This window comes from Thamnophis sirtalis, unplaced genomic scaffold (genome assembly GCF_051295495.1).
Source record: "Thamnophis sirtalis isolate CommonGarterSnake01/CBP01778 unplaced genomic scaffold, rThaSir2_p1.2 scaffold_1, whole genome shotgun sequence".
Classification (NCBI taxonomy): Eukaryota; Metazoa; Chordata; class Lepidosauria; order Squamata; family Natricidae; genus Thamnophis; species Thamnophis sirtalis.
This window is the reverse complement of record NW_028261381.1, coordinates 164,480,514-164,493,684: the sequence shown is the minus strand read 5'-3', so window position 1 is coordinate 164,493,684 and position 13,171 is coordinate 164,480,514. Positions and strand designations below refer to the sequence as shown.

General features: G+C 43.2%; 1 protein-coding gene across 1 annotated transcript in view; it reads left to right on the top strand.

The window, feature by feature from the left end:
* The window catches only part of UNC13A (unc-13 homolog A), a 167,104-nt gene that overhangs the window by 122,867 nt on the left and 31,066 nt on the right, over positions 1 to 13,171 (top strand). The window contains exons 26-34 of the mRNA XM_087702672.1: positions 169 to 302; positions 450 to 535; positions 1,794 to 1,920; positions 4,422 to 4,518; positions 4,993 to 5,136; positions 7,352 to 7,435; positions 10,034 to 10,111; positions 11,231 to 11,319; positions 12,466 to 12,618. Of these exons, the coding sequence (XP_087558798.1) occupies positions 169 to 302; positions 450 to 535; positions 1,794 to 1,920; positions 4,422 to 4,518; positions 4,993 to 5,136; positions 7,352 to 7,435; positions 10,034 to 10,111; positions 11,231 to 11,319; positions 12,466 to 12,618 (992 nt within the window). The remainder of the gene's footprint in view (positions 1 to 168; positions 303 to 449; positions 536 to 1,793; positions 1,921 to 4,421; positions 4,519 to 4,992; positions 5,137 to 7,351; positions 7,436 to 10,033; positions 10,112 to 11,230; positions 11,320 to 12,465; positions 12,619 to 13,171) is intronic.

Sequence of the window (13,171 nt, the reverse complement as noted above, 5' to 3'; positions counted from 1 at the left end):
CACGCACGCTCCCATTTCAGCACTCGGTGCTGAAAAGGTTCGCCATCACTGACCTACTCAATTCTCATCTCTCCTTGATCTTCTGGTTTCTACAAGGGGGACAGGATGAGTTGGCCAAACTAATGTGTATTTTTTTCCTCATTCTTCCTTCCCACCCAATCATCCTAGTCCAAGAAGAGTGAAGTGCCACCAGAGGAACAGGGTCCCAGCATCAAGAATCTAGACTTTTGGTCCAAACTTATAACCTTGATAGTATCAATCATTGAGGAAGATAAGAACTCATACACACCCTGCCTCAACCAGTGAGTACATACCGAGAGTGCTCAAAAGAGGGGAAAGAAAATGCACGAATCATTAATGCACGGTCTTTAGTGGGATTCAGGTATGGTACCTTAGTGAATTTTTCATGTTGACATGAAAGTGAATTTCTGCCTTTGAATTCTTACCAGATTCCCTCAAGAGCTGAATGTTGGAAAGATCAGTGCAGAGGTTATGTGGAACCTTTTCGCTCAGGACATGAAGTATGCAATGGAAGGTGAGCCTTCTTGAAGTCTTAAGAAGAGGCTGCACTACTCATTCTTATTAAAACATTCTCATGTGTCTTCTGCCTCCTTCCCTCCATGTTCTGTTGAGCTTCTGGTCTTTCTGGACAAACTGGGATTATGCCAAACCCTATACCCAGGTTAAATGCACATTAAAACATTTTCAGAAGAGATCATCTGTTCTGCTCCGGGCAATGAGGTTCTGCTCGGGCAGCCAGTTAACTCCACGTTTAAGAATCTCTTTCAGACCACGTTTATTATCAGGCATCCTTAATAACACAACTTACAGTTCAGTGTTAAGATTCTTCTGACCTTCCATGATCTGTTCCATCACGTAGTGTAAAAAGATGATGATTTTATCCCCATGCTGAGTGGAGATATAGAAAGCTACTATTCCAGTTTACAAAAGCAATTGAACTGCCCTGCTATAAACTTTGCATGTGGGCAAGATGCCCCGGTGGCCGATCAGAAACAGAGATGTGATCGCATGCCATGGAACTACATTTCCCGTAAGGCAGTCTCTGCCTGCATTTCCCATGAGGTAGTTTCTTAAAAGAGACAGTTCTTAATTCCTACACTAGCTATATACTGCCGTGACCCATCAAAACCGCGGTCCACAAAAGCGCGCTCGACGAAAGCGCGCATTTGACGTCATCACAGCGCGATGAAAAAAATTAAAAATTGAAATAAAAATAAAATTAAAGCAAGCCGATTCACATAAAGGTAAGGGTTAGGTTAAGGGTTAGGGTTAGGTTTAGAGCGTTAGGGTTACGTTTAGCGTTAGGTTAAGGGTTAGCGTTAGGTTTAGCGTTAAGGGTTAGGGTTAGGGTTAGATTTAGGGTTAGGTTAAGGGTTAGGTTTAGGGTTAGGTTTGGGGGGGTTAGGGTAAGGTTTTCGCTTTATTTTTACATTTATCGATCACAGCGCGATGTTAACGTCACGTACGCGCTTTCGTCGAGCGTGATTTTGTCGTCTGCGACACCATCCACCATCCACCTTCCAATTCATTCACAGGTTTATACCCTTATATCATTTCCGTCCTCGCTCATAGCTATGTGCACTCCCCATCCACCTCCACTTTTCTTCTATGGTTTCCCACAATTTGCTTTTGGATCTTGTTTTACCTCTGGAGATAATTCTGCTTGGCTAATTCAGTACTCGGATCCTGGTAGCCTGTAGGAGAATTGTGCGCTCCCATCCATTTTTACTTCTTTCTCTTTCATTCTCTTCTTCTCTTCCACTACTGTGTAGAGCATGACAAACACCGGCTATGCAAGAGTGCCGACTATATGAACTTGCACTTTAAGGTGAAATGGCTGTACAATGAATATGTCACAGATCTTCCTTCTTTCACCAGCCGAGTTCCTGAATACCCTGCGTAAGTCCCTTTGTGGTTTCCTCATGCTTAAACCTTGACCCTACTTACCATAAGCCGACTTTGAAATTTTCTGAGCTTGCCAAACTTTAAATATCTACCTCCAAGAAGATATTTAAAGTTTGGCAAGCTCAGAAAATTTCAAAGTACACTATTATTCCAAAAGAATATTGAGTTGACTTTTATACAAGCATTATTCAAGATAAAAGATACACTAAAAGTGTTGCAGGAAATAAGGGACTCAGACTTCGAGATCAAGAGAAGTGGTTTTATTTGGTACCAAAGGTTCAGATCAAGATAGGCAAGACAGCCATATGAACATCTGAACAACCTCCTTGCGGAGAAGCACGCTCATAAGTTTCTCAAAAACAGCAAAACACTGAAATATGTTATGCCAGTGTTAATTGGTCACTCTGTTACTAGGCAGAGAAGCGTTTCCTCCAGAGAACTTGCAGTTGGCTGAACTTTAGCTTAAGATACAGCAGGTGTGAATTTTGAGGTTTGATTTTGATTTGATTTTTTTTTTGATTTTATTGACATTTGTAGGCCGCCCTTTTCCCTGAGGGGACTCAGGGCGGCTCACATAAAATCAGGGAAGGGGAAATGCAGACAATAACATTTATTGTCATTTAAGGTTCCTGTTCTTCTACAAGACTCAGAAAATGTTTTTACTTTACAATGCAATATGATAGCAGAGTTGAAAGGGACCCTGGGGGTTGTCTAGTCCAACCCCGTATCATCTCATTCTCATGTCCAAATCTCACTTTATGTCCTGCCACAAAAGAATCAAAACACCACATTTCACAAAAAGGGTAGAATTAGAAAGTATAACTAGTACAGGTTATGCTCAACTTACGACCACAATTGAGCCCAAAATTTCTATTGTTAAGTGAGAAATTTGTTAAGTGAATTTTGCTCCATTTTATGCCCTTTCTTGCCACAGTTGTTAAGTGAATCACTGCAGTTGTTCAGTTAGTGACACAGTCGTTAAGTGAATCTGGCGTCCCCATTGACTTTGCTTGTCAGAAGTTGCAAAAGATGATCACATGAATAGAATAGAAGAAGAATAGAATAAAATAGAATTCTTTATTCTCCAAGTGTGATCGGACAGACAAGGAATTTGTCTCCTGTGCATAAGCTCACAGTATACATATAAATAGCAACTTATAGGTCATATGTCATAATGATAGCACAACCAAATTGATCCCAGGACACTGCAACTATCATAAATATGAGCCAGGTGCCAAGTGTCCGAATTTTGATGGGATGATCTCAGGGATGCTACAATGGCCGTAAGTATGAAAAATGGCCTTAAGTCACTTTTTCCAATGCTGTTGTAACTCTGAACGGTCACTAAATGAAATGTTGTAAGTCAAGGACTACCTGTATAAGGTATAACCATGGAGAATTCTTAAAAATCAGTTCTTGCTTGGCAACTGCTTAAGGGTAGGAACTGTACTTGTAAGGGCAGGCTTCAGGAGAGGCCGTATAGAATAGGCCCATGATGGCAAACCTATGGCACGTGTGTCACAGGTAGCACGCAGAGCCCTCTCTGCGGGCACGCAAACCGTCACCCCAGCCAGCCCCACCTCCTGCCGGCCAGGTAATTTTTGGGTTTCTGCCACACATGCACAGGGGGAGGGATGCATGCAGGAGATGTGCACGCATGCACGGGGTTCAGGCGACGTGCCCCCCCCCACAGCCCATTTTGGGTCCCAGGAGGCTTCAGGGAGGCCTGCTAGACTCAAAACTGGGGCGGGGGCAACGTGGCGGGTGGCTGCGCAGATGCGCATACATGCGCAGAGGGGATGGAGCATGCAGGGGATGTTGCACATGGGGGGTGTTCCGCACACATTGCATTATAGGTGTGCACACGCACACTTTTGGCACATGACAACAAAACATTTTTGGGAAAGGCCTTTTCCAGGTCCTACCCATTTCTCCAGACCAAACCATTGAATGGCCCCATTTCAAATTATTCAAATTGTTTATTTGATTCTGTTTATCTCCCACCATGCATTGAGCTTCAGAAGAATGTTTTTTTTGGTCAGACAGAACACTTGTGATCAAGCAGAAACTTGAGCAGCCAACTCTCAGGATGCATTCATTCGAATTTCTGCATTAAGCAGGGGGTTAGATCTCATGGTCTCAATGGCCGCTTCTAACTAATATTTTAGGAGAAAATTTTCAGTTTTTAGAAAATTAATGCCAGTTTCTTTAGATTTCTTTAGAAACTGCACTAAGCGATTTTATACTTCTAAAGCTAGAACTTGTAAGAGGGGAAACTTCAAAAAGATGTACTTTTCTTTTTAATTTTCCCTCATTCATTAAATAAAAAACTAAATTCTTTTCAACCTGTTTTTAATGAAAATTTTAGAGCTTGGTAGGTTCTGATGAAAAACTGAACAAAACTCTTACCCATCCCTATTTCAAATTCTCTGGAATTGGCCAAGATACATTTTCTTCGATTTCAACCTTACACCATTTTTCATGTCTTTCTCTAGGTGGTTTGAACCTTTTGTTATCCAGTGGCTGGATGAGAATGAGGAAGTGTCACGAGATTTCTTGCATGGAGCATTGGAACGGGACAAGAAAGATGGGGTAGATATCAGGCTGAAGATTTGCATCTGGTTTCATCAGCACTGTAATTATAATAGTTTAAAAAAAAAACAACCTCAGAACTGAATTCTGTTGGAACACAGCTCTTTGTGGCAACTTTTGACGGAGACATATTTTAGAAAGAGCCAGGGTCGCATAGCAATTAGCATGTCAAACATTTATCTGCACAACTTTGCAAAATATCTTATGAATTATCTTATGAATATTCTGTTAATTCACCAGAATTCCATCTTTCACTTCAATCACGGAACATGAGTTTTGAGAACAAAGCGTTCTCAAGTTTGGTTCTTGCCATCTTTGGATAAGACTAGAAAAAAGTCTTTTTTTGAACTTCAGTAATTAACTGTCAGAATTGGCAAGAATGGGTTTAGCAAGATAAATGTTTTAACCGTAATTTCCTATTTTCTCTCTCAAAGAAGTTAGCTTCTCATTCAATCTTCTTGGGTCTTTTCCCAGTTCCAACAAACCTCAGAACATGCCCTTTTCTCCTGCTCTGTGGTTGATGTCTTCTCCCAGCTCAACCAAAGCTTTGAGATTATCAAGAAGTTGGAGTGCCCTGATCCACAGATTGTAGGCCATTACATGCGCAGGTTTGCCAAGGTAAGGAACAGCTTCTCCTGCTATGGTCACTACTGCCGTGTGCTTAGAATTTCTGCTTTTGAAATGATATCGAGGAACAACTCTTAGAGAAGTTGACCAGCCAAGGAAACTTTCTGAACTAAAAGCAGTTGCTAGGCAGATCAAAATATTTTCGGACTTGATGCTATTGTTCCATCATTTTATAGAAGGTTTCCACAGCTATAGAAGGACAATTTCTGTTTGACTCAAGAGTGTTATGAAGACGTCCTCCTAGCTGCTAGCTAAAGCGGGATGAAGAGTGTGTCTGGGGAATGGAACAGTAGGCTGATTTAGGTAGATCTTGGGTATGACACAGAAATATCATTCAATGTCCATGGTAGACAGAACTGTTACCAGATGTTAAAATCATCTTCTATATACCATATTTTTCGAAGTGTAAGATGCACCAAAATTTTGACGAGGCAAATTTAAAAAAAAAAAGGTTTTGCACTCTGCAGACCTCCCCAAAACACCCCTTTTTTCACAAAAACAGGCCTGGTTTTTTTTTTCCAAAAAGAGAGCATGAATAACCTTTAGGAGGCTTATAGAGTGCTCCTGGAGGGTGGAGCCCCCCAAAAATGAGCAAAAAGGGGGCCATGTTTTGTGAAAATGGGGCCGTTTTTTTTTTCAAAAAAAGGGGGCATGAATAGCATTTAGGAGGCTTATAGAGTGCTCCTGACAGCTGGGGGTGGCAAAATTGAGCAAAAAAACCAGCCCATTTTTTGTTCATTTCTGCCCTCCCCAGCGCCCCAAGAGAACTCTGAGAGCCTCCTAAAGGCTATGCATGGCAATTTTGGTGAAGGGGGCGGGGTTTCGGGAGGCAAAAATGCTGTATTCAGTGTATAAGATGCACCCAGATTTTCAGCCTCTTTTTTGAGGGGGAAAAAGTGTGTCTTATAATCTGAAAAATACGGTGTATAAAAATGGCTGTGTGTGTGTGTTCCAGCATAACTCTGGAATGCCTCAAGCAATTTCAAGCAAATATAATACACAGATGGCTTACCCTCAGGAAACAAATACTGTGGGGGGTAAGACACCCCTAAAACCCCTCGGGGTGTATGTTCTGTTAAGATACAGCCTATTGTTCCTTCAAATGGCTTCTACTGTACAGCACAGTGGAGTTGCCATGGTAACAGCATCACAGTGCTCCACAAGGAGGCTCCCTCTGGTAAGGGGGAAAATCCAACATCAGAAATTACATTTGGTCTGTGATATTTTTCTCCTATAAATAAATACCCGGGCATCGCTGGCTTATCAGCTTGTTATAGATAAAATGTAACTTTCCTCCTCAGAGTAATATATCTCTGAGACAGTGGTGGGTTTCAAAAGTTCGTAGAACCTCTTCTGTAGGTGTGGCCTGCTTTGTGGGAGTGGCTTGCTGGCCATGTGACCGAGTGGGAGTGGCTTGGCAGTCATGTAACTGGGTGGGCGTGGCCAACTTGTAAAATGTGGTGAAACTCACTTAACAACGCTCTTGCTTAGCAACCAAAATGTTGGCTCAGAAACTCTGGCATTTGAAGCACGCAAGTCTTAAAGCTGTTAAGTTACAAAACCTTTGCACCCCTAACCCTTTAGAAAAAAACCCCAGGGCTGTTCCAACTTGACAGCTTTAAGACTTTAAGCTTTAGATAGGCCTCTTAGGGGCAGGTTGGGCGATTGGTGAGCCAGCCTATCAGTGAGCGGCAGGCAGGGCAAGTGTGGTGCGGATGGGCGGGGGGAAGGAGCTGGAACCGGTTCTAAACAGCACTGTAGATTTGTGGAACCTCTTCTATAGAAGAGCAGGAAGCCACCCCTGCTCTGAGAGTACCCTTATCCTCAATTCCTATTTTTAAGGTCTGCCTGGAAGTATTTGTAAAACTATTGTTGAAAAGGAGATACTATGTAGACCAAGTGTCAAATTCACAGGTGGCATCACGTGACGTTATCTGGACTTTTTTCCCCTTCGCTAAACCAGGCGTGGGCGTGGCCAGAGCATGACACATCTGGCCCCGGGACGGGAGTTTGACAGCCCTGATGTAGACCATCCATCTACCAAGCCAGGACTTGCTGGCTGAAGAATGCTGAAAATTATGATCCAGCACATGCAAAGGGCATCAGATTGTGTTAGGCCCTGTTATAATCCAGTAAATCACAATTTGATCACAATGTCTGCTCAAATTCTCCTTGTCTTTCTTATTGACTTTACTTTGCTTTTCAGACCATCAGCAATGTCCTGCTGCAGTATGCTGAGATCATCTCTAAAGGCTTTGCTTCCTACTGCGCCAAGGAGAAGGAAAAAGTGGTGATGTCTTGCATTCATGCCTTCAGTTTCTGACATGCCTTTTCTTTTAAAATCTTCCTGCAGAAACAGGGATCCCAAGGAGCCCAGTGGGCTCCAGGATGGGGATGGGGTGGAAAATTTATTTTTATTTATTTACTAAGTTTACATGCCACCAATTTCACTGTTGTAAAGGAAGTGGTGCATACCTTTGGCAGGACCCCTGTCAGCACCAGAAACATCTCTTTGGCTATAAGATGATGTCATAAATTACCTACATTAAAATGGATTCTATTTTCATATCCTGTATGTCTGTGATGGCAAACCTATGGTTCATAGGCTCCATAGTTGCCAGCATGGCAGCCCTCAACTCTGGCACGCATATGTGCACCAGCCAACTGATTTTCGGCCTTTCAGAGGGCCAGGGAAAGCCATTTTCGCTCTCCCCAGGCTTCAGAAAAGCCTCCGGAGCCTGGGGACTGTAAAAACTCCTCCCCAGTGGGAGGCGCGCACGTGCATGGACAGGGGAATTGTGCACGCACGGATAGGTAGGGGATTATGCACACATGCGCAGGTGGGTGGGCACGCACGTACACACAATTTTGGCACACCTTTAGAAAAAGGTTAGCTATCACTGCTGTATGTGTTAGAAAGTGAGCACAGTATCATCTCAGAACAGAAACGTAGTATTCAAATCACAAAAAATAACAACCATTGCATTCTATGGTGAAGTAGAATGCTACACTCAGTTCTGGGTGCTGCATCGTAAGAAGGATGTTGACAAAACTGTACTGTGATTAGAGGGAGGTGAACAGGAAACACGACATTCTAGACTAGAGGGTCTAGAAACCAAACACTAGAGAGTTTGGAAACCAAAGTTTGTGACTCACAGTTGAAGGAGCTTTGTAGGTTTAGCTTCATGAGACATCTCTTGGTAGCTTTCAAATATTGGAGGTTCTGCATCAGTGGTGGGATTCAAAACTTTTTACTACCAGTTTTGTGGGCATGGCTTGGTGGCCATGCTTGGTGGCCATGGCAGGGGAAGGATACTGGAAAATCCCTATTCCCTCCCCACCCCACTAGCCTGCTTTCAGCTCCGTTCTTCTGTTCAGGGCAACAAAAGAAGATCAGCTGGGACCCTGGGAGGCAGCGGGGGCGGGGGCGGCCTCTTTGCTGGTTCTCAGAACGACTCAATATTTCCGCTACCAGTTCTCCAGAACTGGCTGAATACCACCTCTGTTCTGCATGTCCATTTGTGAATGTTCCTAAATATGGGAATCATCCTCCTTGAGCAATGTATAGAAATTGCACAGAAGTAGATGCTGGGTAAAAGTTATGGAGAAGTTTTTTTGCAGAGCAAAAGCTGTTGGGAAACTAAACAGATTGCCTTAGAAAATGAATTGTTCCTTGGAAATATTTAAACAAAGGCAGGAAACAGGGATATGGATGCTGTGAGATCCCTGCAGCAAATAGGGAATGGATTAAGATAGCCTTCACGACTCTTCTTCTGTTTTCACAGAAGTTGTATAGGAGGTGAACATCAATAGGGATAATTGAGTTTTCCAGCTTTGAGCGGTCTTTGTTGCTCTCTGAGCTTGGTAATTTTCTTGCAGATGTTTTATTACCCAAACCAGGTAACTGATGATGTTACCTAGTTGGGGTAATGAACCATCTGCAAGAAAACAACCAAGCTCAGAGAGCACCTGGATTCTTCATTTCAACCTTGGGCTACACATATTCTCTTTATTGTTTTTCTAGTTTTCTTTGCTGGAAGTCCGATGCATCTGGAGAACTTCAGAGAGATTGCTTTTATTTCAGAGCTTTACCTTGCAGTCTCCCTTAATATCGGTTTAATAGAACTGAGGAGGATGGACCAACAATATTGGTTTAATAAAAAAATGAGTTAAGCAACATTGCCCTGCCTGAAACTGGAAGACCCTAGAATCACAGAATTGGGAGGACCTCACATATAATCTACTCCAAGCTTCTCTTTGGTGCAGAATCTGCTAAAGTCAGATAGCAATAGCATTTCAGACTTATATACCACTTTACAGTGCTTTGCAGCCCTCTTTGAGAGGTTTACAGAGTCAGCCTGTTGCCCCCAACAGTCAGGGTCCCCCTTTTACCCACCTTGGAACGACGGAAACCTGAGTCAACCTTGAGCCTGGTGGGATTTGAACTGCCGAACTCTGGGAGCCGGCAGTCAGCAGAAGTAGCCTACAATACTCCACTGTGCCACCACGACTGTATAATACAAGGAAATTCCAGAGTTGTACATTAAACTGGGGAGTTTGCCAAACGTTTGGAAGATGACAATGGAAAACTTTAAGCTCATGTCAGTTTAAACCACTTTAGGCTCATGTCAATTTGTCAGATGTCAGCCTCAGAATGGAGACCTTCAGCAAAGGGAACACACCATTTCACCATTGCTTGATCATTCTTACCATTTCTGAAGTTCCTCCAGAAATCTAACCTGAATCTGGTCCTGTTCCTCCAGGGCAAGAGTTGCTTCATTTCATATCACAATTGATGTCCATGTCGACCCCAGTGTTCATATGTGTGTTGATCAGAGATAGAACAGCCTTGAAATGTGTTTGTCTATATGTGATTCTTCTGTTCCAGCCCTGTATCCTGATGAACAACATACAGCAGTTGCGTGTCCAGCTGGAGAAGATGTTTGAAGCTATGGGAGGGAAAGAGGTTTGCATTTTTCAACTATCTTAAACAACTGGGTTGGAAGTGAACCAGACAGGCACAGAGAGACATGTGAGGTCTTAGCTACTTCTTGCAGGCATCATCTCTGTGGTTCTGCAAGGTCTTTTCTCCACTCATCCATTGGAGGGTAGATTTGATTTCTCATCAATAAGGGAAAGGCTATTCTTTTATTTTATTAAGGTAGGTGTTGATGCCCGAAACTATGAATTCAAAAGATTTTTGATCCCTAAATCAATTCTGGATTCTTTGATTTCCTTTTGGGAGAGAGAGGGGCTTCTCAAACTGGTAGCAGGTGGAAAATTCATGAGAAGCCTTTTTTTTCCTTTTAATTGGCAAAAGGTATTTTAAAGTACAAATTTTGAATCAGTTTGAAATTGGTTTAATTCAAGCCAAATTGACAATATCATTAATACTCTGAACAGCCAAACATTCTGTGACATCATATCAATTTAGCCAATCCCTAAACTGATTTTTTTTTGCCTTTGTCAGCTAAATATAGTATAACAGACTTACATTGGTGTCTCTTTAGACTGGGGGTGGAGCATTTAAGCCCCTGTAAATAAATAACTAAGCAAATACAAATACATACAAACGTACATGCATGCATACTACTCCATCTATATATACATATACATATACACATACACACACAACACACACATACACACACACACACACATATGGCTGTGTGTGTGTGAATCTTCCAGCATACTCTGGAACGCCTCAAGCAATTTCAACCAAACTTGGTACACAGATTACTTACTCTCTGAAAACAAATACAGGGGTAAGACAAGATATAGCCTGTTGTGCCTTAAAACAGTTTCTACCATACTGCCGTAAAATGGCTTCTACTGTACAGCACTGCGGAGTTGCCATGGTAATGGCTTCACTGTACTCCACAAGGGGGGGTCTCTCTGGTAAGAGGGAAAATCCAAATTTGGAAATTGCGGCAACGTTCATGGAAGCAGGGTTGGGATAAATAAATACCCAGGCAGCGCTGGGTTATCAGCTAGTTTGAGATAAATTCTGGAAACTGGTTCCTATTATTTAAGCAGTGTGATTTTGGTTTTTGCTCACAATTATTGTTATTTTCTGTCCTCTCAGTTGGACACAGAAGCCAGTGATATCCTCAAGGAACTTCAGGTGAAACTCAACAATGTCTTGGATGAACTAAGCCGAGTATTTGCAACCAGGTAGGACTAGTTTGGAAGACAATGGGATGTTAACTTGAGGTCATTTCCCTGCAGAACACTTGATATTGGATGTATACAATGGGCTGGGGATGGCAAACTGGTTATTGGCCCATTAACCAATGAAAGCACAAGGCTTATGACATTAGTTCAAGACTTCTGCCCCAGCCTTCCTCATTTTTGCATCTTCCAGCTCTATTGAGCCTAGAGTTCCCAGCCAGAAATTATAGGAGTTGCCAAATAGTACGCCCCCCATATAGGGTCCGCAACTTGGGAGTCCTCCTGGACCCACAGCTGACTTTTGAACACCATTTGTCAGCTGTGACCAGGGGGGCATTTGCCCAGGTTCGCCTGGTGCACCAGTTGCGTCCCTACCTGAACTGGGAGGCTCTCACAACAGTCACTCGTGCCCTTGTGACCTCTAGGCTGGAGTACTGCAACGTGCTCTACATGGGGCTGCCCTTGAAGAGTATTCGGCGACTTCAGCTTGTCCAGAATGCAGCCGCGCGAGCGATCATGGGTGCGCCTCGATTCACCCACGTAACACCTATCCTCCGCGAGCTGCACTGGCTGCCTGTTGGTCTCCGGATTCGCTTCAAGGTGCTAGTTGTCACCTACAAAGCCCTTCATGGTATTGGATCTGGGTACTTGAGAGAACGCCTACTGCCAATTACCTCCACTAGACCGATAAGATCCCACAGACTAGGCCTCCTCCGAATTCCATCCGCCGGCCAGTGTCGACTGGCGACTACCCGGAGGAGGGCCTTCTCTGTGGCTGCTCCGACCCTGTGGAACGAACTCCCCGTGGAGATTCGTACCCTCACTACCCTCCAGGCCTTCTGCATAGCCCTTAAAACCTGGCTGTTCCGACAGGCCTGGGGCTAAAGACTTGCAGCCCCACTCCGAATGGTATGATTGTTGTGTTTTTTAGCTGTGTATGGTCTTTATGTTCTGTATTTTTTTCCCCCTTCCCTTGAATTGTGAGCCGCCCTGAGTCCCTTCAGGGAAAAGGGCGGCATAAAAATAAAGTAAATTCAAAATTCAAATTCAAATTCAAGAGAACATCTGAGCACGGTGCCAGGTTAAGGAAGGCTGCTCTTGCTCTCTCCTTCAGTAGAACATCAGGTGAGCCCTTCTGTTTCTCTCCAGTTTTCAGCCCCATATAGAGGACTGTGTGAAGCAGATGGGAGACATCCTGAGCCAAGTGAAAGGCACCGGGAACGTGCCTGCCAGTGCCTGCAGCAGCGTGGCTCAAGATGCTGACAACGTCTTGCAGCCTATTATGGACCTCCTGGATAGCAAGTGAGTGCAGACCCAGGGGGTGTAAGGTAGAAATCTTAGCTACCAAGTTTCAGGTATTTATTTGTTGCATTTCTATTTCATTTTTAAAAATGGTTTCAATTCCTTTTGATCCTGTGTATTTTTTTTCCTTCATTATTCAGATTCCTGACCTTTATTAAAAATAACGATTAACTCTATATTAGTCTTTTAGTAACAGTCAGAAGGATTTTTACTCAGACAAGTTGTTAATGTATAAGTTGGCGGCTGAGTATAATGTTTGAAGGTTAGATGCAGTCTGCTTACTCAGTGTTGGTTTCCTAGGCAGGTTATGTTTGTAATCATCTATGCAGGGAGAAAATTCAATTAAAAGAAACTTAAAAGCACCTCCATAGTGGGATTTGGTCCAGCAATGATAGGAGCCTTTTTTGTGGTCTGGGCTTTGTACAGGTAAACCTTGACTTACAACCACTGCGTGTCCATTTTTGCGAAAAACTAGATGCACGGGGTGGGGTTTCGGGAGGCCAAAAATGCTGTTTTCAGTGTATAAGACGCACCCAGATTTCCACCCTCCTTT